This window comes from Microcebus murinus, chromosome 2 (genome assembly GCF_040939455.1).
Source record: "Microcebus murinus isolate Inina chromosome 2, M.murinus_Inina_mat1.0, whole genome shotgun sequence".
NCBI lineage: Eukaryota > Metazoa > Chordata > Mammalia > Primates > Cheirogaleidae > Microcebus > Microcebus murinus.
Genome location: NC_134105.1, coordinates 19398675 through 19426369, shown reverse-complemented (window position 1 = coordinate 19426369; position 27695 = coordinate 19398675). Strand labels below are relative to the sequence as shown.

At 40.5% G+C, this 27695-nt stretch overlaps 1 protein-coding gene across 2 annotated transcripts; it reads left to right on the top strand.

Moving 5' to 3' along the window:
- Positions 1-774: 774 nt before the first annotated feature.
- Positions 775-27256, top strand: DNAJC8 (DnaJ heat shock protein family (Hsp40) member C8). Of its 2 annotated transcripts, XM_012750741.3 has the most exons (9): positions 775-896; positions 4347-4448; positions 13139-13195; positions 17975-18041; positions 18560-18654; positions 20151-20222; positions 23372-23463; positions 24722-24797; positions 26428-27256. In XM_012750741.3, the coding sequence occupies exons 1-9, from the start codon at positions 819-821 to the stop codon at positions 26548-26550; spliced, it is 762 nt and encodes a 253-aa protein (XP_012606195.1). In that variant the 5' UTR covers positions 775-818; the 3' UTR covers positions 26551-27256. The 2 variants fall into 2 exon arrangements, with proteins under 2 accessions (XP_012606195.1, XP_075851817.1); XM_075995702.1 differs by lacking the exon at positions 4347-4448.
- The last annotated feature ends 439 nt before the right edge of the window (positions 27257-27695 follow it).

The window sequence follows — 27695 nt, the reverse complement described above, 5'->3', positions numbered from 1 at the left end:
GGGGCATCAGCCTAGCTCACAGCAACCTCAAACTCCTGGGCTGCAGCAATCCTCTTGCCTCAGCCACCCAAGTAGCTGGGACTACAGGCATGTGCCAACACGCCCGCTAATTTCTTTAGTAGAGACTGGGTCTCTCTCTTACTCAGTTTGGTCTTGAACAACTGATCCTTCTGCTTTGGCCTCCCAGAGTGTTAGTATTACAGGCGTGAGCCACTGGGTGGCCTATCAGGTCTTCTTTTGACATGATGAAACTATTTTGGAACTAGATAGAGGTGGTGGTTGCACGACTTTGTGAATGTACTAAAGGCAACTAAATTGTTTACTTTAATTATTTATTTAGAGACAGAGTCTCACTGTGTGGCTGGGGCTAGAGTGCTATGGTGTCAACTTAGCTCACAGCAACCTCAAACTCCTGGGCTCAAGCAATCCTCCTGCTTCAGCCTCCCGAGTAGCTGGGACTATAGGCATGTGCCACCATGCTCGGCTAATTTTTTCTATTTTTAGTTGTTAGGCTAATTTCTTTCTATTTATAGTAGAGAGACGGGGGGTCTCGCTCAGGCTGGTTTCGAACTCCTTACCTTGAGCGATCCTCCCGCCTCAGCCTCTCACAGTGCCAGGATTACAGGCGTGAGCCACCGGGCAGGCCAATATGTATTTCATTTTAATAAAACAATCAGTCTAGGTTAAGCGTCTGTCTGAGCAGGGAGCCCTTTAAGGGTAGCTCAGGAGGGGGCGGGGCTAGAGAGGGGGACCTCTAAGCTAGGAAGCACGTGACGGAGCGCCTGCGCAGAAGGGTCACGTGGTGGCTGGCCGGGGAAATGGCGGCTTCAGGAGAAAGCGGGACTTCGGGTGGCGGAGGCAGCACAGAGGATGCATTTATGACCTTCTACAGTGAGGTGAACACAGAGTGAGGATTAGTGGCACCCGGGCGACCACGATTGGGCCTACTTTCCCAGTGGGCGAAAGCAGTGGCGAAGGCCTGGACCGTTGAGCGCCTCCTCCGGTCCGGCCTTCGGTGTGGCGGGGGTCTGTGGGTGTGTGTGTGTCTCCCTCACTGATAACTGCTGGGAGAACTCCGGGCAACCGAAGAGGGGTCGGTGTCCGACGGATGGAGGGAGGCAGCGAGTGTGGCCAACGAAGTGCCTGGGCGCGGGAGGAGTGCCCCAAGTCCGCAGAGTCCGGGGCTGGCAGAGAGGCTGGGCACTTCCTGGGGGTGACTTAGTCGTTTTGGCCCCCAAAACGTTCTCTTTTCATAGTCCTCTGCAGTTAGTTGTGTTAGTGGTTATTTCTGCTATTCACGAATGGGAGGCACTGTGCATCATGCCAAGTAGGCATATTGCATTCGTTATACACTTGACAAACGTGAGGTTTAGAGAGGTGAAATAGTTTGGGGATTTTTTGTTGTTGTTGTTGTGCCTTTTGTTTTTGAGACAGGGTCTGTGTCACTTAGGCTGGAGTGCAGTGGCGCTATCATACCTCACTGCAGCCTCCAACTCCTGGGCTCAAGCAATCCTTTTTCGTCAGCCTCCTGAGTAGCTAGGATTACAGGCTTTTGCCACCACACCGGGCAAATTGTTTGGGGTCTTAGAACTGCTAACAGCGTGCTGTTTTGTTAGAATAAGGGCAAGCTTGGTCTCAGCCTCGTTTACTGTCGCATCTCCGACTCCTAGTATATTGTGGATGCTCAGTAAATATTTTTTTTTTTTCTTTTTTTTTTTTGAGGCAGAGTCTCACTTTGTTGCCTGGGCTAGAGTGCCATGGCGTCAGCCTAGTTCACAGCAACCTCAAACTAACTCCTGGGCTCAAGTGATCCTCCTGCCTCAGCCTCCTGAGTAGCTGGGACTACAGGCATGCGTCACCATGCCCAGCTAATTTTTTCTACATATTTTTAGTTGTCTGATTAATTTCTTTCTATTTTTAGTAGAGACGGGGTCTCGCTCTTGCTCAGGCTGGTTTCAAACTCTTGACCTTGAACCATCCACCCGCCTTGGCTTCCAGTAAATATTTTTTTTTTTTTTTTTTGAGACAGAGTCTCACTTTGTTGCCCAGGCTAGAGTGAGTGCCGTGGCGTCAGCCTAGCTCACAGCAACCTCAAACTCCTGGGCTCGAGTGATCCTTCTGCCTCAGCCTCCCGGGTAGCTGGGACTACAGGCATGCGCCACCATGCCCGGCTAATTTTTATATATATATATCAGTTGGCCAATTAATTTCTTTCTATTTATAGTAGAGACAGGGTCTCGCTCTTGCTCAGGCTGGTTTTGAACTCCTGACCTTGAGCAATCCACCCGCCTCGGCCTCCCAAGAGCTAGGATTACAGGCGTGAGCCACAGCGCCCGGCCTCAGTAAATATTTTTTGAGTGAATGAATACATGAAAAAGCATGTCATTTGGAGTCAGAGAATCTCGGATTGAATTCTTTCAAGGCAGTTAAGCTGACTGGGATTGAATTCTTTCAAGACAATAGTTTTGCAGATCTTCAGTTTCTACGTCTACAAAACGAGAGCGTTAATAATAAAACAAGAGTTTTCATGAGGATTAAAGGAATTAATGTATAAGGAAGGGTTTCATAAAAGATAAAGCAGAAGCATCTGCTTCAGCCAAGTTAAACAAGGCTGACGATGGGACCTCTTTAGATTGGCATGGATTTGAGGAATGGAATTACTCTCCAGCAGGCTACTCAGAGTTAAGGACCATGTCACATTCATCTTTTTATCTCTTGTATTTGTAACAGTAGTATTGTATCTTGTATTTGTTACACTGTAGTTTCACCAAAGTATTACATTTAAAAACGAGAATTTAGCATATCTTTTATACTCTGTCCTTTTGAAATGCCTAATTTACTTGAAAGTATTGATGCTCTGGTACCAGTTTATTGGCTTCTGATGACTACTCATCAATTATAGTGGAACTTGTTTCACTTACTGTCTTTTAGTTTTAAAAACAAATAGCAATATTAGTTTGAATTGGGTGGGAGAAAGTAAGAAAGTATCTAAGGAAGAATCCTTGTGTCATTTCTTTCTTTCTTTCTTCTTCTTTTTTTTTTTGGCTACAGAGTCTCACTCTGTTGCCTTGAGTAGAGTGCCATGTCATCAGCCTAGCTCACAGCAGCCTTAAACTCCTGGGCTCAAGCAATCCTTCTGTCTCATCCTCCCAAGTAGCTGGGACTACAGGTGCTCACCACCACGCCTGGCTAATTTTTAGTAGAGACGAGTCTCGTCCACCTTGCTCAGGCTGGTCTTGAACTCTTGATCTTGAGCAGTCCTCCTGTCTTGGGCCTCTTAGAGTGCTAGGATTACAGGTGTGAGCCACTGTGCCCGGCGTTCAGTCACCATTTAACCAATGTTTATTGAGCACATGACATGTACTAGTGTGCTATTTAGGTACTGGGGATATGGTAGTGAACAACAGAGAAAAAAAAAAACTTGTTTTCGTAGAGCTTGCATTCTATAGAGAAGGATAAACTCTAAACAAACACATATACTATATAGTGTCAAGTAGTGGATAAATGTTATGAGGCAAACTAAGTTTAGGAAAAAGAGAGTATGAGGGGAGTGGTCATGCTGTTTTAGAAAGTGAAGAGGGAAGATGCTGGGAAGGAGTGACGTTTTATGTTAATGAAATTCTTTCCAACCTTTTTTTGACCATAGGAATAAAGATGGTATATAGCATACCAGAGATTCATTTCAAGTAGCATTCCAACTCTGACAGTGGCACCAAGGATGTTTTCCTGGGATTGCCTGGTATTTGTTCTCCTTGTCATTGTCTCCAGGTCAGGGATTTTTCTAAGTCTGTTAGAGTTAGGAAGGTGGAGTTATTTGATCATTATAGTTAACACTATGATGCTGCTCATAGTTTATGTTTCAGAATGCTTGTGTTTTTCCTTTCTTGAAGTAAAAACGTGGAAATGAAGTGTAACTACACACAAGTACATCTTCCATCATTAAAATGGAAGCTCTTTGAAGACTGTGACTTATTTATCTTTGAATCCTCTTGATGACTGCTCTGGAGTTAAACTCTTGGGGTTAAAATTCTGGCTTACAAGTTGTATAATTGGGAACAAGAGTTAATCTCGCTAAGCTTCAGTTTTCTTATCTGTGAAATGGGGATAATAGTATTGTGATGGGGATATAGTGTTGTTGAGGTTAATAAATACATGTAAAGTTTTTATATTATTAAAATTCAATAAATGGTAGCTGCTATAATCATTCTTCAAAGTGTCTAGCGAAATATCTTGCACATGGTAGACACACATGTTTGCTGAACGTGGCAGTGAGTATTGTGTTAATGTAGACAGTTAAGTTTATTATTGAGCTTTATTAATGAAGTTTTTAATTTTCATAATTTTAGGTGAAACAAATAGAGAAGAGAGACTCGGTTCTAACATCCAAGAATCAAATTGAAAGATTGACCCGTCCTGGTTCCTCTTACTTCAATTTGAACCCATTTGAGGTGAGCTGATTGATGTTGCTATGGCCTTTGTGATGGGGGAGCTTTGCATAGCTGCAGCATACTTATGTTGGAACACATACTTAATTTGTATGATAGGTAGAATTAAGAAAAAGTTTCAGACTTTGGATTTTGGAGTTTTGAGTTAGGGATACTTAACCTGTATGTAGGTTGTCTTTGAACTTGGGTGGTTTAACACATTAACTGCCATGTGAATTGTATTTAACCCATGGTAGTTTTGAGCCTGGGGCCTTGGGAAGCATATGTAACTTAAATGTCTTTTTACCTTGGGGCCTGAGTGAGCTATTTTTCAAGTTGAATATAACTCATGCACAGAAAACAATACAAAAATAAATTTTTCATTAAATTAAAAAGGATCATTTTGTTTTTGAAGTTTTTATTCAATTTTTGTATTAAAATACCGTGGCCCCAAGGAAAAATTTTTTTTCTAGTGTGGCAGGTAATGTGTTAATTGAGCAGAGAGATAGCATGTGAAGGAAAATGAGATGGTCTATTTTTTTTTGATTATCTCAATCTCTTGCATGGAAATTGAGATGGTCTTTGCCCTGTCAAATATTCTGTTATCTTTTAGTAACCCAAATATATAAGGATTTAATTTCAGAAGTGAAGGGGTAGCTAGTCCTGATAAATATAGGATCCTTGATTTAAACTACTTGTATTTATTTCACTGCAATAAAAAAATGTGAAAACCCAACAACAACAAAACAAAGGTCACAAGATTTTAGAGAGAGACACTTTTTACATTTTCTTAATTTTGTAACTTTAAATTTTTCCTGATTATATGTAAATCATATATCTTATAAAAATGTGAAATATAGAAAAACTAAGAATAAATACTCATGTATAATTCCACCTAAGAGAAATAGCCATGCCTAACTTTTTACACTCAAAACTCTTTTATTTGAAAACAGAGTGGTCATGGGAGGCCCAAGTGGGAGAATCACCTGAGACCAGGAGTTTAAGGTCAGCCTGGGTAACAGAGCAAGACCCTGTCTCTACAAAAAAATTAAAAAAAATAAAAACTGAAAGCTGGGAGGACAGCTACTACTATATTGCCTTTTATAGTGAAAGGAGCCATTCCAGAATCTGTTACATTTAGTTGTCATGTTTCTTTAGTCGTCTTTAGTCTGGAATGGTTCCTCAGTCTTCCTTAATTTTCATGACTTTGATATTTCTGAGCATTACAGATGAGTTATTTTGTAGAATGTGCCCCAATTTGAGTTTGTCTGATGTTTCCTCATACTAGATTCGGTTTATGCAACATTGGCAGGAATACCACAAAAGTCATGTTGCATTTTTCTGTTTGCCACCTATCATGTGGTAGGTTATTTTGATTTATCTCATTACTAATGATGTTAACTAGATCACTTAATTAAAGAGGTGTCGGCCGGGTATGGTGGCTCACACATGTAATCCTAGCACTCTGGGAGGCTGAGGCAGGCAGATTGCTCGAGGTCAGGAGTTAGAAACCAGCCTGAGCAAGAGTGAGACCCCGTCTCTACTATAAACAGAAAGAAATTAATTGGCCAACTAATATATATAGAAAAAATTAGCCGGGCATGGTGACGCATGCCTCTAGTCCCAGCTACTTGGGAGGCTGAGGCAGACGAATCGCTTGAACCCAGGAGTTTGAGGTTGCTGTGAGCTAGACTGACGCCACGGCACTCACTCTAGCCTGGGCAACAAAGCAAGACTCTGTCTCAAAAAAAAAAAAAAAAAGAGGTGTCTTCCAGGTTTCTTTATGAAGCTACTTTTTACTAACTCTTCATAATTAATAGTTATTTCATGGGGAGGTACTTTGAAACTATGTAAATATCTTTGTCTTTATTAAAGTTTCAGTTCTTTTATTTGTCAGTATGGACTTGAAGTTTTGTATTTTAGTCAGTGGGTTATAATTTGATAGTATTTATTTTGATGCTCAGTAGATTACTTCAGTCTAGTTCCTGTATCTTTTTCATATGTCTTCATGATTCTTTGAAGACTAGGCACTCTTGTGCTTTTCCTGACCCAGCTTGGAATTAACCATTTCACTAATGAGCCCTGGTTCCTTTTAGTGAAGAATAGTACAGAGAAATCAAGATTTAGGTGGACTCATTGTTATTGGGATGTCACTGTTCCCAGACCTTGTTGGAAGATAGACCTAAGGAGTATGTATATATGTGTGTGTACACACATGTTTACATCCAGTTTCAGTCCAATACCACAGGATGTATTCTAGTTTTCTATGTTCATAGTTCCCTTCTCTAGTAGTGAGAAACCTGGCTCCCACTATCTTTAATACCTACATTTACTTAATTCATAGCTTTGTATGCAGCTAATCTCCTATTGCCATTCCTTCCCTCTATGAATGCCCTCCTTGGCCCCACTTTACTCTGACACCAGCACCAGGCTGCCTCACTATGTAGAAACCCTTCTCATAAACTCCCTTGCCAGGTCACCCTTCCATGTGGGTATGTTCCTCAACCTTCTTTGGCTCTCTGTCTGTCTTCCACTCCCTGGGGGCTCTTTTCACCACTCTTGGTCTTCAGTATCCCACACTGATCCTCCCTACTGAGAAGGTGGCTTCCCTACTCTGCTCTGGCTTTGACATTCTCTATCAGGCTACCTTTTTCTACAGACACCTCCCTCATCTTACTTGGGCCCTGACTCCAGTCCCCTATGTGGAGGTCCTCTTCACTCTGCTTAGGTTCCAACTCCCTGTGCCAAGCCATAACTTACGCAAATGCTCTTTCTACCCTGCTTGGGCTCTGAAACCTTGTATTGGGCTACCTTCCACTATTGGATGCCCTCCTACATGGACACTCTCCTCACCATACTCAGGTTTCTACATCCTGTGCTTGGCTACCCCTTTTTGAGAATGTCCTTGGTTGGGTTCCTGTACCCTATGTCAGGCCACCTTACCTTGTGGACACCTTCCTTACCCTGCTTGCTCTCAAACACCTCATGTTGGGCTGTGCTTCTACAGGGATGTCTTCCATGACCCTCTTGGGCTCTGATACTCTGTACCAGGCTACCCTCTTGTGTTGTCATCCTCATCCTGCAGAGGTTCTTATGTCTTCTGCCAGGCTGCCTGTCTATGGGAATGCCCTATCAGCCTACTTTGTACTCCATGTCAGGCTGTCCTATGTGAATGCCCTTTTTCACCCCAATTGGGCTCCAGTAACCTGTGACTAGTCAGTCACCACTCCCTGTGTGGTCACCCTCTTCTTTATCCCTAGTGGACTCTGACACTGCTTTGAGCCATATGACTCTCACCCAGGGCGGATGTCTACTTTGCCTGGCCCCACTTAATGGATTTGGATGACATTGCTCAGGAAAGGAAGGGGGAGATGAAAAGCTCGAAGTAGAGTGCTTTTTTTTTTAATTTTTAAATTGTGGCAAAATACATGTAAAATTTAGCATTTTTAAGTATATAGTTCAGTGGTTTTAAATATACTCATAATGTTGTCCAGCCATTACTAACATCCACATCCATAACTCTTTTCATCTTGTAAAACTGAAACTCTATACTCATTAAACAATAACTCCCCATTCCTCCGTCCTCCCAGCCCCTGGTAACCACCATTCTACTTTCTGTCTCTATGATTTTTGACTAAGTGCCTCATCTAAGAGGAATCATACAGTATTTGTCTTTTTGGGAATGGCTTATTTAATTTAGCACAAGGTCCTTAAGGTTCATCCATGTTGTAGCATATTGCAGAATTTCCTTCCTTTATACAGCTGAATGATATTCTGGATATACCACGTTACTTATCCATTCATCTGTTTTGATGGACACTTGAGTTGCTCTGTGGTTTAGCTATTGTGAGTAGGATGCTATGAACATGGTTGTACAAATATTCAACAGTACTTTTAATATGATTTTGGGGAGAGCAGAGGAGAAGATGATTTTTGGAAGAGGTGATAAAGAATTTGATGGTATGTTTTTTCTATTTAACTATATGTTTAAATTGAGCATAGTACCATGAAAAGGGGTCATGTGACCATATAACTTATTTGATTAATTAGTGTTTCCTGGTTGATGATAGGTAACAGTTTGTTGGGGATCAGTATGAAGGCCAGAATTTTAGTACCCTACTATTTTATGTGGTTCTGGGAGTGGAACTCAATGCACCATAGCACCTATCCTAACTATAGGAAGTGTGTTTGAATGTTTGACAGTACGGTGAGGTTGCACACTTTGGAAGGTATGAGGTTGTATTTGAGTGGGCAGGACTTCATGACTGTCCTTTAGAACTTCTGTCTTTTTTGCTTCATATAAATGTGCCAGCCACTTTAAATGTGTGAGTGTCATTATCTTCTTACAAAATTGCTTTTTTTTTTGAGACAGAGTCTTGCTTTGTTGCACAGGCTAGAGTGAGTGCCGTGGTGTCAGCCTAGCTCACAGCAGCCTCAGACTCAAGCGATCCTCCTGCCTCAGCCTCCCGAGTAGCTGGGACTACAGGCATGCACCACCATGCCCGGCTAATTTTTTGTATATATATTTTTAGTTGGCCAATTAATTTCTTTCTGTTTATAGTAGAGACGGGGTCTCACTCTTGCTCAGGCTGGTTTCGAACTCCTGAACTCGAGCAGTCTGCCCACCTCGGCCTCCCAGAGTGCTAGGATTACAGGCGTGAGCCACCGCGCCCGGCCCTATCAATTGAATTTGAAATCTTCCCATATACTACTTTACTGAGCAGCAGTTAGAAAAAGGAGAAATTAGATTGGGAGTCTGAGGGGTCTTATTACAGGAATTCTTACCCAGGGAGCATTTTGTGCAGAGAGTGAGTGAGTGTGTGTGTGTGTGTGTGTGTGTGTGTGTGTGTGTGTGTGTGTGTGATGTGTTTCTTTCCTGCCATCTCTGCAGCTCCCAGTCTGGACACATTTCTGTTAGCCCTAATGCAAGCATCTTTCTTATGCATTCTACATTTATTCTTAGGTTAAGGGCCCTCCCCCACTTCCTTCCTAAAGTTTAGATGAACTGTGCTCCCTGTTTAATTCTGCCTTGTTTATCTTCCTCTTGATTTAACTTGTAAGACCCCAGTAGGCAGCACCACAGACTTTTTCTGTTTATCTTGTTCAGCACCTTGGAAAGAAAGGGATTTATCTCACAGGACTCTGGAACTTGAACATTATTAATAGGTGAGAGAGTTCGGGTGCTACTTAAGACTTGATTCCTATTACAAGCAGAAGATCCTAAAGGAGACTAATGTTATAGTTTATTTGAGTTCAGGAACTTATCTGAATGCCACAGTTAAGCATTTTTGTTTCTGTGTGGTGACTGATTAGCTCTTTGAGGTCCAAGACTGTGGGTCTCATTGCTGTATCCCCAAAGCTTGAGACACAGAAGTTCAGAAAAACTTTCCAAGAATCTGAATAGACCTGTGTGCTTTCTTAGAGCCATATTGGTAATGTGGCATCTATCATTTTTGTCAGAATTACTTAATTACTGTCCCTTGTGTACTGGGCCTTAAATTCCATGAGAACAGTACTGCTGTGGTTTGAGTGTATTCCCCAAAGTTCATATGTTGGAAACTTAATCCCAGTGCAACAGTGTTGGGAGTGGGGCCTAATAAGAGGTGATTAGTTTGTGAGGGCTCTGCCTTCATGAATAGATTAATGTCATTGTCTCTGGGTGGGTTAGTTATCTCAAGAGTGGGCTAGTTATAAAAGCGAGTTTGGCCTCCTCTTGCTCTCGCTCTTTTGTCCTTTCACTATCCACCATGGGATAACTCAGCAAGAAGGCCCTCACCTGATGTGGACCCCTTAGCCTTGGACTTCCCAGTCTCCAGAACTGTAAGAAATAAATTTCTTTTCTTTATAAACTACCTATCTGTAGTATTGTTATAGCAACACAAAACAGACTAAGACAAGTGGTGAGCACAGTATTGGATGGATAGCTTTGAAGGTACTCAGTGAATATTTGGTGCAATTTATTGGTGCACATTTGATATAACTCTTGGAAAAATAACTTTTGAGGTGTGTATGTGTGTTTGTATATATAAATATCCCCTTCCTTTTTGCCAAACCATGTGAAAGCTGTAGACATTGTGACACTTTATGCCTAAATATTTAGCATAAATCTCCTCAAAACAAGAACACTCTTTAATGTAACCACAGCACCGTTACCACACATAGGAAAAACACTAATTAAATAAAATCATCCAGCATACTGTCCACACTCAAATGCCCTAATTATCCCCCAAATCTCCTTTATAGCTATTGTATTTTTTAAAACTCGTGAACCACTGTAGTAACCATTTTACTATCTATATGTATCCTATAACATCATATTGTAAATCTCAAATATATGTAATAACATTTATTTTTTTAAAAAGGGACCAATCAAGGTTTATGAATTTATTTGTCATAATTAGTTCTAAGCTATAACTTTATCAGAGGCTTTTCTGTGAAGATGGGAGGATTTCCATCGTTACTCTATTCATTTTGGACACCTGGGGTTTGTTGGACTTTAGTTTGCCCCAATAAGTTCCTTTTCTTCAGAATGCATGGTTCTTCTCTTAGTATTTTTATATGTACTGTTACTGGACCTCATCTGTAAATCTTGTATGACTTTGCTCTTCCTATTGAGTGATTACAAGTTCCTTTCTCCTTGGGAAGGTATGGGCAGGTGACGCGCTGACTCTTGAAAATTTTCACTTTAAAGTGGTTGTTCTTCCTTCTTCCTCACCCCAGTTATATGCCTAGTATTTGAGAATGTGTATGTTTGAATCATAACCTTCAAAAGTCTGTTGAATGCAGCGGTTATTCTGCTTCATTGCCTACCAGTGAAGGTATAGGTGGAATGTTTTGAAAGCTTGTTATAAATCCTGACATTACTTATTGCTAGGTTTTTCTAAGGCTTTGTAAGCATTAGACTAAACTTGGCAGATTATTTTTCAGTTTTTATTTCTCTGGTATGATATTTTTCATTTCAAAACGTAATTTTTTTCTCTTTTCACCCTTTATTAACCGATACTTTGAAATGTACTTATATCTAACCTTTGTCCTCATTTTTTACCAATCCTTCTCAAATGTTAATGTGATACAGATCACCTGGGGATCTTGTAAATGTTGGTTCTGATTCAGTCAGACTGAAATGGGGCCTGCTCTTCTGTATTTGTTTTCCTTTTTTCCTGAGACAGGGTCTGGCTCTGTCCCCCAGGCTGGAGTGCAATGGAGTGATCATAGTTTTCTGCAGCCTCAAACTCTTGGGCTCCAGTGATCCTTCTGTTTCAGCCTTCTGAGTAGCTAAGACTACAGGTGTGTGCCACCACGCCTGGCTAATTTAAAAAAATTTTCTGTAGAGACAGGGTCTCATTGTGTTGCTCAGGCTGGTTTTGAACTCCTGGCTTCAAGCATTCATCCCGCCTCAGCCTCCAAAAGTGCTGAGATTATAGGAATGAGCCACCAAGCCCAGTCTCTTCTGTTTCTAATATATCCTTCTTGCCCTCTGCCCTTTCAGTACCTTTTTCTGGGTTTGAATGCCACATAAACAATAGTTGCTATATTGAATCCATAGACTGCACTATGGAATCAGCTGCTTAATTGTGTATCTTATAACATTCCCTTGTTAAAAAAGCACTAAAGCCGGGCGCGGTGGCTCACGCCTATAATCCTAGCACTTTGGGAGGCCCAGGCAGGCGGATTGCTTGAGGTCAGGGGTTCGAAACCAGCCTGAGCAAGAGCGAGACCCCATCTCTACTATAAATAGAAAGAAATTGATTGGCCAACTACTACATATATAGAAAAAATTAGCCGGGCATGGTGGTGCATGCCTGTAGTCCCAGCTACTCAGGAGGCTGAGGCAGGAGGATTGCTTCAGCCCAGGAGTTTGAGGTTGCTGTGAGCTAGGCTGATGCCACGGCACTCACTCTAGCCTGGGCAACAAAGTGAGACTCTGTCTCAAAAAAAAAAAGCACTAAAATTGTAATTTAAAAAATATATTTCCCCTACTTATTTATCTTTGCATTTCTGATAGTACATAGCAGTGTGTTCAGTAGGTAGTAGTTACTATATAAATGTTTGGATAAATAAATGTTTTTGGTGATGGAGTCAGAATCCTTGGTGAGGAATGTCAATAGCAAGATACCCAAAGTTGGAGAAGAGTGATTAATTTATTTATTTAAAGCAATGTTGCTCAAAAAATACAGATGTTCCTGCCATTTGGCCCCACCCTCATTCCATTGGGTTGGAATCAGACTTTCCTGGAATGGATCCTAGGCATTGCTGTCACAGGTGATTCTGATGTTCACTCTGGCTTGAAAACCACTGGGCTGTGTAAATTATAAGTGTCCATTTCTGAATTGAGTTGTAAATCAGGTAGCTGGCTGAATTTTTTCTGTGTTCAGTTGGTATGCTTTCTCTACGCTTGCAAAGATAAGGGAGGTAGGGTGGGATTTTTCTTAATGAATAAAGGAGAAATGCAGAATTTTATCATGGTGTCTCGGTGTAAAATAAATTATTATTTTTCAAGTGGAGAGAAAATAAGCATCATGTTAATTGAGATCCCTAAGACAATATAGCTGTTATTCTGTTACTGATTTGGTCATTCATGTTTCTTGAGCAGTTTTTAGAACTGTGTGCCAGCCAGTGTTCTAGATATTGATTATAACATATATAATTGTTGGGCACCTCTTAAATATAAATTCTTTTAAACTCCTTTACAGTTTTGGTTTTGGTTCTTCCAGGTTCTTCAGATAGATCCTGAAGTCACAGATGAAGAAATAAAGAAGAGATTTCGGCAGGTACAGTACTATTAAATATTTCCCTCTATTAGATGCAGTTTGAACCTTTTAAAAGTATATGAAAGGCCGGGCGCAGTGGCTCACGCCTGTAATCCTAGCACTCTGGGAGGCTGAGGCGGGCGGATCTCTCCAGGTCAGGAGTTGGAAACCAGTCTGAGCAAGAGCGAGACTCCTATCTCTATTAAATATAGAAAGAAATTAATTGGACAAGTAAAAACATATTAGAAAAAATTAGCTGGGCATGGTGGCACATGCCTGTTGTCCCAGCTACTCGAGAAGCTGAGGCAGAAGGATCGCTTGAGCCCAAGGAGTTTGAGGTTGCTGTGAGCTAGGCCGACACCATGGCACTCTAGCCTGTGGGCAACAGAGTGAGACTCTGTCTAAAAAAAAAAAAGTGTATGAAGCACTTGATTCTCTTAGCACTTGCTGTTATGACTTGTTAGGTACTTTTGGGCCACAATTAAACCTTTTTTTTGAACTTAAGGCTGTGTAACTGTTCTTTGAAAAAACTCATAGTAACATAAAATCTGAAATAATTTAATGACTAAAGTTTGACTGTGAATAGAATGAATTTTATATCCAAATAGAATCTCTCCAGCCCCTTAGTTAAGAGAGAGAAGTACAAGATAGAATAGTAGAGCTTATATGGAATCATACTTACCAAATCCCCTGGCTTCTAGGAGAGAACATGTTAAATGATTCATAACACTTTTTCAATACTCCATTCCTCAATAATTTTATCTTTTGCCAACTTCAATGAATAATGAATACCTAAGAGATACCTAGGTTAATATAAAGAGTGCTTTTTTTTTTTTTTTTTGGCTTAAAATAGCACAAATTTATTACCTCCTTATTTTTGTGGGCCAAGAGTCAAGAGATGCAGGTTAGGTAGGTTTTTTGCTCACATATCATGAGGCTGATATCAAGGTGTCAGCTGGGCCTTTAACCTAGGACAAGAGGGCTCAAATTATTCTTCCAAATTCATTTGGGTTGTTGGCAGAATTCAGTTCCTTGGGTTTAATTACTGAGTGTCCATTTTCTCACTGGCTATTGGCATGGGGTCACTCTCAGTTTCTAGAGGCTACCCCCCAGCCCTTGCTACATGGCCCCTTTCTTGGACAACATGGAAGTCTACCAAAGAGTGCTTTTTGAAAGTTCTCCAGGAAAGAAGATCTACAACCTCTGATTCTTGACCATTCTTATATGGAATAATTTGAACTACAAAGTTTTATAATAACCTTTTAAAAAATCCTTCCAGTTTTGACAGCTAAGTAACCAACCTCTTAGCCTTTTTTTTTTTTTTTTTTTAATGAGACAGTGTCTTACTCTGTTGCCTAGGCTAGAATGCAGTGATGTCATCATAGCTCACTGCAACCTCAAATTTCTGGGCTCAAGTGATTCGCCTGCCTACGGGCACACACCATCACACCCTGCTAATTTTTCTTTTCTTTTTTTTTTTTTTTTTTTTTGTAGAGATAGGGTCTTCCTCTTGCTCAGACTGGTCTCCAACTCCTGACCTCAGGCTATACTCTCACCTAGGCCTCCCAAAGTGCCATGATTACAGGTGTGAGCCACCATGCCTGGACAGCCTTTTTTTCTGAGTTGATTAATCACACTTTCTGTAATCTGTCTTTGCAAATCAGATTTTCTGTATTTTTCATGTCTTTTTTTTTTTTGAGACAGAGTCTCACTTTGTTGCCCAGGCTAGAGTGAGTGCCATGACGTTGGCATAGCTCACAGCAACCTCAAACTCCTGGGCTCAAGCAATCCTGCTGCCTCAGCCTCCTGAGTAGCTGGGACTACAGGCATGCACCACCATGCCCGGCTAATTTTTTCTTTATATATTAGTTGGCCAATTAATTTCTTTCTATTTATAGTAGAGATGGGGTCTCGCTCTTGCTCAGGCTGGTTTCGAATTCCTGACCTCAAGCTATCCACCCGCCTCAGCCTCCCAGAGTGCTAAGATTATATGTGTGAGCCACTGTGCCCGGCCTATTTCATGTCTTTTTTAAAACTTTCCTTAACTTCTTTGTATCTTGTATGTACTTCATATTTTAATAGGGCCTGACCAATGCTGAATGCAATTCTCAGCTTCTGCATGACATACTTATTAATATCCAGTGTTGTGGTTACTTTTCTAATACAGTAGTTTTCCCCATATTGCTGACTCATAGTCATCTTCTGATTTGCTGCGAAGCCAAGATGTTTTTTATCTTGTCTGCGCAATCATTTCCCATTATATAACTTTATAGCTTTTTTTCTTTCCTGAGCTCTCCTCTGCACTTATATTTAGCTTTTTTCCTTTTTCTAAAATTTCAAGTTTCCTAATATAATGCATTAGCAGTCTTTCCTAATTTAATAAGCATTCAAGTCCATAGTCAAAACAACTTTTGGCCAGGAATTGTGGCTCATGCCTGTTATCCCAGCACTTTGCGAGTTTGAGGTGGAGGGTCCCTTGAGACCAGGAGTTTGAGACCAGCCTAGGCAACATAGTAAGACGCCCATCTTAAAAAAAACAAACAAAACCAAACCAATGACTTTTTATCTAGCTACAGAAAGAACTCAAGAAGAGTTAAGAGTTCTTAATGAGTCATTAATAGAGCCTAATAGTTAAGAGAATGAGAGTTGGAGCTATATGAGTTTAGTTCAAATCTTTACTGTACCACTTAAAAGCATTGTGAGCTTTCGACATTTCTGTGCCTGCTACTGTGTTTGTAAAGTGTACGTAATAATGTTGCCTACCCCATGAGATTGTTATAAGGATTTAAATGAGGTATTGTACATAAAGCACTTAGAAGAAGTCTTGGCTCATAGTATGTCCTCATTATATGCTATTAAAGTAGGTTAAACAGTATGCTAATTACTTACATTATTTCATGTCATCCTTACAACACCCTCGTTAGATATAGGTACCTAGTATTGTCCCATTTACAGAACAGGAAACTGAGACAAGACATAAGGTAAATGCTCCAGGTCTAAGCTAGTAAGTGATTGAGTAAATATTAAAACCCAAGATTATGGTTCCAGTAATGCTGAATTTAGCATTAGATTCCCATTTGTTATCATCCCACAACACAATTCCCTCTGTTCCAACTAGTTGGTTTCTGTCTGTCAATGGCAGTATGTCAGTAGTTTTAACCATGATGTCTGAAAAACTCACCTGTGAAGGTTTTTTGTTTTGTTTTGTTTTTAACTTTTCTATGATAATATATTTATATTTAAAAATGAAGGCCAAGTGAAGTGGCTCTTGCCTGTAATCCTAGTACTCTCGGAGGCCGAGGCGGCAGGATTGCTTGAGCTTAGGAGTTCAAGACAAGCCTGAGATCCCTTCTCTACTAAAAATAGAAATATTAGTCTCTACTAAAAATAGAAAAAATTAGCTGGGCATTGTGGTGTTCGTCTATAGTCCCAGCTTCTTGGGATTCTGAGGCCGGAGAATTGCTTGAGCCCAGGAATTTGAGGTTGCAATGAGCTACAGTGACGCTACTGTGCTTTACCCAGGGTGACAGAGTGAAACACTGTCTAAAAAAAAAAAGACCAGTGAATATCCATACACTTTAGTTCATTTCATTAACTATATATTTTTGGCTGAATCATAAGTAAATTGCAAACACCATGATGCTTTACCCCCAAATACTTCAGCATATACCCCCCCCAATAAAAAAGGATATTTTCTTTCATAACTACTTATCACACCTAAAAATTAACCCTAATTCCTTGCCATCTTCTGACACCCAGACTAGTAGAGGTTTACAAAGTACAGAAGCCAGAGACTGATTAAGAAGGTCTCAGGATAGAAAAATAGACCTATTTTTGAAAAGCCTCACAGGGTTGGAGCATAGCCAGAATTGAGAAACAGTGCTTTATGTTAGAAGTTGAGGAAGGAGATGATGTCTCATTCCTGCTTTATCTCCCTTAGTGTTCAATACAGGTTAAGTATCTCTTATCCCAAATGCTTGGGACTAGAAGTTATCAGATTTTAGAATATTTACAGAATATATACTGGTTGGACATCCCTAGAAAATTCAAAATGCTCCAATAGGCATTTCCTTAGAGCATCATATTGGCACTCAAAAAGTTGAGAGTTTGTTGTGATTTTGGATTTTTGGATTAGGGATTCTCAACCTGTATAAGGAACATAATAGGAACTTTTTAATTTTTTTTTGAGACAGGTCTTGCTCTGTCACCTAGGTTATACTGCACTGGTATCATAGTTCATTGCAACCTCAAACTCCTGGGCTCAAGTGATCCTCCTGCCTCAGCCTCCTGAGTAGCTGGGACTATAGACATGTTCCACCTCACCTGGCTAAATTTTTAAATTTTTTGTGGAGACAGAGTCTTGCTATGTTGTTTAGGCTGGTCTCAAACTCCTGGTTCAAGCCATCTTCCCACCTTGGCCTGCCAAAGTGCTAGGATTACAGGTATGAGCCCCTGCACCTGGCCCATAATAGGAACTTGATACTTTTCAAACTCTCTCCTCCCCCAAATTATTACAACATCTTCATAATGCTAGGCTTCTGTTTATTTTCAACATTGTGATTAAAACCTGAGATATTCCTCAGTTGTGCATTTACCTTTTGATGCTTGAATTTTGTTAAAAGACCACTATTTTGGGGCATTTTATGAGATTAATAACTTTCAGTTTTTTTTAAAAAATGCTTTTTCCTAAGAGTCTTTTTTTGCCATAGTACCTTAGAGCTTTTGGTTGTAAAGAGACTGCGGGCCAAGAGTTACTAAATGTTTCTCTTATTGACAAATCTAACTTTTCTCTTATTGTAGTTATCCATATTGGTGCATCCTGACAAAAATCAAGATGATGCTGACAGAGCACAAAAGGCTTTTGAAGGTATTTGTAAATTTACCTGCTTCTGAGTAATGTATTGTCCATGATAGGGACTAACTGTTCCTTTTCCTAGATCAAGAAAGAATGTTATAGTTTTTGTTTTCTGGTCACCAAGAGGCTGTGGTTTTCAGTAGAACAATTGTCATTCCAAAGCAGAATGTTGCTGTTTAAGAAGTAGGCCTTAACTTCACTGTGTTAAAACTTTTGTGTGCTAACAAAGACTACTATTGCATAGGATCGTTTTTTCTTTGAACATAAAGAATATTGGAAATATTTTATCAATGAATTAAATCTAGATGTGGTGTTTTTAGCCTTGAGTGTGTACTTAAATTTTTCCAAGGCTCTCAAGGAAAGTTACTGCTATAGCTGTATGTTTTTTAAAAAATTAGTTTAACAGCAGTAAATAATTAACAAAATAGGGAATGCTTTTAGACGACACAAGTTCATTTACACTGCCTGAGTATAGTTCAGACTTTCAGAGGGTGTTTGCAGAAACAGTTAATTTCAATGTTTTGCATTAGCTGTGGACAAAGCTTACAAGTTGCTACTGGATCAGGAGCAAAAGAAGAGGGCCCTGGATGTAATTCAGGCAGGAAAAGAATACGTGGAACACACTGTAAGTATTTATAGTGCTGCTGTGTTTATAGGAAGTATCAGCAAGCCTTGGGCACCTTGTAGGAGGGCAAATGTCAACATGGTAATGCCTACTGGCATAACTTATGGCAACTTATGTGATCTCTACCACTTTGCTGTGGTGGTCATGAATAATGTATGCCTAAAGCTATAATTCACCCCTAAGAGAAGTGCTCAGGATGAGGAATAGCTAGGAGGACACTGCTCCTACCACCTTTTTTGCCAGTCTTGTATAGTGTTTTTGCCCTCTTTTCACATGTTGGCCATGTTACCCCATTCTGAGAGTGGAAAAGTGGAGCAGCCATGATAACTCTTGACGCTTGATTTTTATTCTTGTCCCTATAGAGGGTTTGGAACAAGGGCTTGATAAAGGCTAGCGAGGGGATATGAGTACATTTTTTTAGAAATAGGAGGAGGTATATGTTTATATTAATAACAGGGTTGGGAAGGACTCAATTGAAAGAAATTCAGCTGGCCTTTTTTTTTTTTTGCTCTTGGAGGCATTATATATATCTCCTAATGATGGTAAATGTTAAGAAGGGTCTTTGTTTTAATTTTTTACTTGCTTGGGCAAGTATCTTGAGGCCGTTTATAAGAGCTGTTTCAATTGGGAGTGAATGTGGATGAATGTTTGAAGAATGTTGTAATCTGAAACCAAACTTTATAACAAGTAATAATCATGTATCCAGTGCAGATTAGGAAAATGAATAAAAAGAGGAGACAGAGGGCCATAACCATGCCCTGCTGGTCCTGTGTTGGAAACAGCATTTGTAGGCCCAATCCTGATAAAAATGAGAAGAGAAAAGAAAAAATGCCTGACATTTTCATCTTAAATCATTATAGCTACCCTCTGTCTGTCTTTTGCCTGTAAGGAAGTCATTCCTTAATAGACTAATAGACTGGTTATTTAATAGAGTAGTGTCATTCTTGTATGAATAGTTATATTTAAAATTTTTTGGCCAAAGTGATAAAAACATCTGTTAATAGGATATGAAAATTATTGTTTTAAGTTTCACAGTGAAAATGATCAAGAATTCAGTGTAGAAATGCAAGAAAAACACTTCTTAGATGGAATACCACAAATTCTGTAGCTTCTCCTAAAACTTAACAAGTTATATAATTTTTGCCATAAGCATGCAACCACAAGCTAAGAAAGATAAGTGGTGAACCTGTTCAGTTCATCAGAGGCTCTTTGGATTTGGCTAGGATCTGATGAGTAGGGGACAACACTCTGCTGGTCCCATTTTATCCTTCCTGGTAGACTGGATTTTAGATTAAGTTAGAGAAAGGACCTGTGGTTCCTAGTTTTCCTTGATTGCATTGCTGCTCTGAGGGGGAAAGGCGGGGAGAGGCTCTTTTTCTTAATGCAAACTTTTTGTTATACTTATACCTAGGGGAAGGTACACATGTGTGTGTACAGCTCACTGGATATTCTCAAACTATGGGTGCTCATCTTTTGATGAAAAAAATTCTTTTTAGGTGAAAGAGCGAAAAAAACAATTAAAGAAGGAAGGAAAACCTACAATTGTAGAGGAGGATGATCCTGAGTTGGTGAGTTAAATATGGGAAAAGGTACCTTATCTTGTGTGATTGGGACTACCAATTGGTGGGTTAAAGAGGGAGAAGCCAAAAGAATGATGAAAATCTACTATAAACATTTTATTTTAACTTAAAATGTGTAAATGTATATTCATTCAGCCTTTTTCTTTTTTATTCACCCTTTTTTGATATAGGGCTATATTTTTTTCTTTGAGTGAACTTCTGCTGATTGGAATTCACAGTTGACTATTTTACAAGCCACACACACAAAGTATTATCTATAGTTTCTACTTTTAGTTTCTTTTGAAGTATATTGAAAACTTAGGTACAAACCAAGAGCAAAATTCTACATATTTATGATTCCTTTTTCAGTCTTTTCCAGATGTCTCACCTATAGCTAATTCAACAGTAGTCAATTTATGGACTCCTGTTTATTGAATCTTTCAAAGAAATAAGCATTTATTTTTTATAACCACATTCATCAATTTCTGTGATTTTTAAATAACAACTACAATATTGATTACAATTGGCATACCCAACTTTGAGAACTAACACCTGGTAAAGAGACAACTGTCTGCTAGTTATAAGTGCTTATCGTGCCCCAGGTAATTTTTTTTTTTTTGGAGATGGAGTCTCGCTCTGTCACCTGGGCTAGAGTGCCATGGTGTCAGCCTAGCTCACAGTAACCTCAAACTCCTGGGCTCAAGTGATTCTCCTGCATCAGCCTCCTGAGTAGCTGGGGACTACAGGTGCATGCCACCATGCCCAGCTCATTTTTCTATTCTTAGTAGATATGGGGTCTCGGCTCTTGTTCAGTCTGGTCTTAAACTCCTAACCTTAAATGAACCTCCTGCCTTGGCCTCCCCTCCCAGAGTGCTAGCCCAGGTAATGTTTTACAGAGGAAATGGAGAGCATTGGTTAATCCAGTGAGTTATTTAGTGGAGAATGGTTAAGAGAGATGCTTTTAAATATTGGATTGCCTCACTAGCCTGAAAAATTTATTAAAGTCATCTTAAATCTTATTGTGTACTTACCTTGTTTTTTAAAGATTTATAGAGGAGAAGCTGTCTTGCAGGGAAATGTCCTTACAACTTCTTGCTTCAGTGATTTTGGTAACAGCAGATGGTCCCATCTTCAGTGTGGTAATAATGCTTGAGAATGATTTGGTCATCTTTTCTGCTAGCTGCCTAGTTTGGGTTATTTTGTTCCAGTATTTTATTATTTTCTTCTCAGTCCTATGTTCTCTTTCCTTTAATTGGCCTGTTCAGTCTTTTCTGAAGACTTTTACAAATTCTCCTTGGTCCTCCTTAATTAAGAACCTTAACTTTTTTGAGTTTTTTCCCCCTGATTATAAAAGAGCACATGCTAATGATAGAAAATTTGATAAAAGCAGAAACATATAAAAAATTAAGAATCGCCAGTATCTGTCAACCCAGAAGAGTTTGGAGCTTTTAGAGATATTGAAATGTCCATTACAGGCTCCTTCACCACTTAAATGTTTGTCTTTTCTAGGGATCGAGGGTTGTCAGCATTGCTTTCACTGTGCAGCGCCTGGTGGATAGCAGTATTGAAAAGAAGTCATGGAAATTTGAGGGCTCCTTTATTTCCCTTTTTTTCCATGTATCACTCTTTGCTCCACTGTCTGATTTTAGAATATAGGCCCTATTAAATCTGCATGATGGATTATGTTTTGTACTTATATGTATATTTAAAATACTTTATATCTGGAGGAAAAAGTTTTAAGGTAGAATAAGAATGTAACCTCTGTTTTTAAGAACTCTATTTTTTTTTTACTCTTAAAGGAGGACTTAGGGAAAGGAACTCTTGAAAGTAAAAAATTAAAAGCTGGTCACGGCCGGGCGCAGTGGCTCACGCCTATAATCCTAGCACTTTGGGAGGCCGAGGCGGGTGGATTGCTCGAGGTCAGGAGTTCGAAACCAGCCTGAGCAAGAGCGAGACCCCATCTCTACTATAAATAGAAAGAAATTAATTGGCCAACTAATATATATAGAAAAAATTAGCCGGGCATGGTGGCGCATGCCTGTAGTCCCAGCTACTCGGGAGGCTGAGGCAGAAGGATTGCTTGAGCCCAGGAGATTGAGGTTGCTGTGAGCTAGGCTGACACCACGACACTCACTCTAGCCTGGGCAACAAAGCGAGACTTGTCTCAAAAAATAATAATAATAATAATAACCTTTGGGAAGTTGGCTGGTACTGTACCAGCTCTGTGCCATGTGTCATTGAAGGACTTGGTCTACTCCTTTCTGTGGCTCTGCCAATAAGAATGTTACCTCCATCCTCATAGTCTAGGATGTCTTCTCACCTCATCCATGTACTAAACAGCAGAATAGAGGAAAGGAGGAAGAAAGAATAAACCTGCTCCCTCTAAAAACATTCCAGAAGTTGTATACATAACTTTTCTCTATATCCTATTGACTGAAGCTTAAGTTACGTGGCCATATCTACCTACAGGGAAGCCTGGGATTTGCTTTTATATTGGGTGGCTTTATACCTTGAGATACATGATTCTAGTGGAGGGGTAACTAGTAGCTCTGCCACAGTCAATAGACCCCTGAGACTGGGCTGCTTGATAGCAACTTTGTATCCCTAGTACCTAGCTCGGTGCCTGGCACAGAGCAGATAATTATAAAATATTTGTGAAAAAAAAGAAAGTTATTTTTGGAAGTTCTTTTTTTTTCCTCTTTTTCTTTCTTCCCAACCTACCTGCCCCTGTACTCAGGACAAATTTCTTTTTTTTTTTTTTAGTTTCATATTTTTGGAGATTGTTTAGAGGAAAGTACCCTCCAAAAATCTCACGTGGTAGTGATAGGGGGTAGAATTTTTTTTCTTATTGATAATTTCGACCATAGCCAGATTCCTCTGTATTATCTGCATGGTAAAATGGAAAGTTCTCATAGGTGGATGTGTTGTTTATGTCCCAAGAGAGGCAGCAGCATTAAGTGGTTCTCTCTGAAGAGTCTTTTTTCCTTGCTGGGTTCTAATCTGCTTTGTCTTTTTTTTTTTTTTTCTCTTTTTGCCTAGAAGATCTGAAATGCCTTCAGGGTTAATTTGCTTTGTCTTGGGCTCCAGCTGAAAGTACTAGATTCAAGTTGCTGGTAAAATATTTACTTTTATTTATTTTTTTCTTAATTTTTTTATAGTTTAAACAAGCAGTATATAAACAGACCATGAAACTCTTTGCTGAGCTGGAAATTAAAAGGAAAGAGAAAGAAGCCAAAGAGATGCATGAAAGGTACATATCAGTATATTCATTTAAACTATATCTAAATACCCAGACTAACTAACAGTGGTCTTTGGGGATTTTTCTAAGGAAGGAATTATGTAGTGTATCACTTAAGAGACTGTTAATATAGTTATCTGAAATAGTCAAGCTTTTGAATCATAAGGGTAAGAAGTTTTCTCTTTGACTTTTGGGAAATACTGAATAGGCCTGTCCTTAGGGAGTTTATTTATAATCAAGAGTACTGTGTAGGCCGGGCGCCTGTAATCCTAGCACTTTGGAAGGCAGAGGTGGGTGGATCGCTCAAGGTCAGTAGTTTGAAACCATCCTGAGCAAGAGCGAGACCCTGTCTGTACTAAAAATATAAGGAAATTAATTGGCTAACTAAAAATATATAGAAAAAATTAGCTGGGCATGGTGGTGCATGCCTGTAGTCCCAGCTACTCGGGAGGCTGAGGCAGTAGGATCGCCTGAGCCCAGGAGATTGAGGTTGCTGTGAGCTAGGCTGAAGCCACGGCACTCTAGCCAGGGCACCAGAGTGAGACTCTGTCTCAAAAAAAAAAGAACTGCAGTATAATGGTCATTCTGTTGAAATAAAGCGGCCTGTATTCTCTACATAGCTTTATCATTGACTGAGCTCAAAACCTTAGATTAGTGTTGACTGGGCTTTGGTTACCTTATTTATCTATCTCTGTAACAGATATTTATGTCTTTCCCCACACCTCTGCCCACAGTCTTATCTGCACATTTTTTTTTTTTTTTTTTTTTTTTTGAGTCAGAGTCTTACTCTGTTGCCTGGGCTAGAATGCCACGGCATCAGCCTAGCTCACAGCAACCTCAAACTGCTGGGCTCAAGCAATCCTACTGCCTCAGTCTTCTGAGTACCTGGGACAACAGGCACACACCACCATGCCCAGCTAACTTTTTCTATATATTTCTAGTTGTCCAATTGATTTTTTTCTATTTTTAGTAGAGATGGGGTGTCGATCTTGCTCAGGCTGGTTTCGAACACCTGGCCTTGAGCGATCCACGCACCTCGGCTTCCCAGAGTGCTAAGATTACGGGCATGAGCCACTGCGCCCGGCCCTCATTTGCATGTTTTAAAAAGAGACACAAAGGGATTTGAGCCCTTTCCAGACAGCCATAGTTATAGATTTTTAGGGAATTGATTTACTATGTATGTGTGCTTCTGTTGGGAGATGCCTTAACTTGTATGGTTAACACAGTGTATGAGTATTCTATAAATACTATGGTCTGGTTTTCCTCCTAGGAAACGACAAAGGGAAGAAGAGATTGAAGCTCAAGAAAAAGCCAAACGAGAAAGAGAGTGGCAGAAAAACTTTGAGGTAAATTTCTAAGGTGACTAGAGATTGTTTTTCCAGAATAAGGAAACATGGTTCCTGTGGCATTCAGAGGATTGAGTGGGGCAGGCAGTCAGAGGGAAATGGGCTATGTAGGGGAGAGTGGGAGCTGTGGAGAATGAATCTGTTCCTGGCTCAGCCTCCTAGAAGCTTCTGCAGCCATGGTAAGTGCAGTGAGGATCCCTGGAAGGATTTTGAGAGATTGTGGTAGCCATAGCTGCCAAGTGGGCTCAAGAAAAATGGATTGCAATTAGCCAGGTGTATTGGCACACACCTGTTCCCAGCTACTTGGGAGGCTGAGGCTGGAAAATCGCTGGAGCCAAGGAGTTCGAGGCTGCAGTGAGCTATGATTGTGCCACTGCACTCTAGCCTGTGTGACAGACTGAGACCCATTCTCTAAAAATAAAATAAAAGAAAAATGGATTGCACGTTTAATTTAGGGGGCAAACATAGGAGTAGCACCCTACTTGAGGGTCTGTTAGTAGCAACTGGGGTTCTTTTGACCCCTGTGTCCTGCCTACAGAGAGACTTATAGCTTTTTGTTGTTTGTTTGTTTGTTTTTTTTGAGATGGAGTCTCACTTTGTTGCCCAGGCTAGAGTGAGTGCCATGGTGTCAGCCTAGCTCACAGCAACCTCAATCTCCTGGGCTCAAGCAATCCAGGAGATTGCTCAGCTGGGACTCAGCCTCCCAAGTAGCTGGGACTACAGGCATGTGCCACCATGCCCAGCTAATTTTTTTTCTATATATATTAGTTGGCCAATTAATTTCTTTCTATTTATAGTAGAGACAGGGTCTCACTCTTGCTCAGGCTAGTTTCGAACTCCTGATCTGGCGCAGTCCTCCCGCCTCGGCCTCCCAGAGTGCTAGGATTACAGGCGTGAGCCACCGCGCCCAGCCAGCTTTTGAATTTGACTTTTCTTTGAGATCCTGGTTATATCCTTTAGATGCTTGGCCAATTTCTGGATTGTAGCAACATTTGATCTTATGTAGGATTTAGGACTCAGGGTAGGGGTTGACTAACCAGAGAATTATCTTTGTTTTGTCTCACTGCATGTATGAAAAGAGAGAATATGAAGAGGCCCCTTTATCAAGGTGGAGATCCTAGTGGCCCTCTGAGGCACAACTGGCTAGGCATTATACTGGCTTTGGATCAGCCATCCACGTTTGGGGGGGTTGCAAAAAGGTATAGTGGAAAAAGTGCCTGTACTGCTGGTTAGCTGTATGGCTTTGAGAAAATGATGTAACTTCTCTGAGCCTGTCATCATTTGTGAAATGCTGGTGGCTTTATACACCATAGCCAGCTCTTTGTGAAAATTAGAAATAACATGCTAAACGTCTAGCCCAGAGGTCCACAATAAATGGGGCCTAGTTGATGTGGTGAGTATTATTAATTTTGTTCTCCTTTTTCAACCTGCATCACATCCTGCTTTCTAGGGGTGCTGTGACACTTGCCTAGGCCTTTGGGTGTGGGAGAAAAGCCCTGCTCTCCTACTCTTGGATTATTCCGGAGGGCTGACCTGGGCTGGATCACAGGAGGGTTGGTGGATGGTAGGGCAGGTTCCGGTCCTTCTTCTTGTTAGCTGGTCTCCTCACCTCATGCTTCTTTGTGCTTAGGAAAGTCGAGATGGTCGTGTGGACAGCTGGCGAAACTTCCAAGCAAATACAAAGGGGAAGAAAGAGAAGAAAAATCGGACCTTCCTGAGACCACCAAAAGTAAAAATGGAGCAGCGTGAGTGACCTTCTAGGATCACAGCCACAGAACCTTCCTCCAGCCGTCTCCCTTCCTGCTTTGAAGGACTCATTCTTTCCTCCCACTTCCACCCCAACATAGAGTAGTATTTGCTTTTTAGCCCATTTTGTTTTCAATACAATTTATTATTGATCAGAGTAATTCTTTTGTACATCGAAATGAGGGGCTTGGTTAACAAAAGACCTTCCCCTACCCCCACTCCTAGAACAACCAGATTGGAAGGTGCCACCCATTGGTGCTGCCTTCTCTTCCCACAGCCAGTAACTTAATGTTTTGTACTTCACTGAATTGTGATGGTTAGAAACTTCGTGTATAGTTTGTGGAAATCACCCAATTAAACATATTGCTTAACATGGTGTTGCCGTGACTTCAAAGACAAGCTTGAGCCACCTTAGGGGAGCCCCTTTAATTCAGTTGCTAGCTTCTGGGTATGCCATTCTTGAAAGCCCCAGATCAGGCAGGGAAGGCAGTGTGGACACCCAGAGCAATTGCTTGATGCCCTGGTGCCCTGTGGTGTTTGGCATGTGCCCTCCCATCTAACTGACCAATCAAGGTGGCTTGAAGCCGGAAGCCACCTAAACCTGTCCACTTTCCAAAGAATTAGCTATCCTCCATTCAATACCATGGTATCCTAGTCTGTCTGCATTTGTTAGTGGTAATGTTCTTTATGTATAATAAATTTTTATACCCAAACCATTGATGTTCTCTCCCTCAGGTATTATTCCAAGGGTGGGTCCCTTGTCTGGCTTGGCCCAACCTCAGAATGCTTTGAGGCTGGACAGAAACTGGTCCCCTACCATTTTTTTGCCGAACCTTAGTTTCTTCATCTGCAAAATGGGAATATAAATTACTGCAGCAGCTTTTAGGGAGGATTACCCATGGCATATATAAGGTAGCTACCATTGTGCTCAGTGGGTATTGCCATTATGCTATTATTTCTATGTAAAATGAAGATACTGATTATTCTGAGGATTAACTGAAATAATATATGAAAGCATCCAGCTCATAATATATGCTCAAATGTCCTGTTTGCTGAGAGAGATAGGATCAGCCCTTGGGAGGGGCATAAAGTGAGAAATAGAAAGGTGACACATGAAATGTAAAAATAAGAAAACTGGATGGCTTGAAACTA

Coding starts and splice junctions, on each gene's coding strand:
- DNAJC8 (XM_012750741.3), top strand. CDS start 819: ATGGCGGCTTCAGGAGAAAGCGGGACTTCGGGTGGCGGAGGCAGCACA. Junction 18,042..18,559: donor AGCACAAAAGGCTTTTGAAG/GTATTTGTAAAT, acceptor GTTTTGCATTAG/CTGTGGACAAAGCTTACAAG. Junction 20,223..23,371: donor AGGAGGATGATCCTGAGTTG/GTGAGTTAAATA, acceptor ATTTTTTTATAG/TTTAAACAAGCAGTATATAA.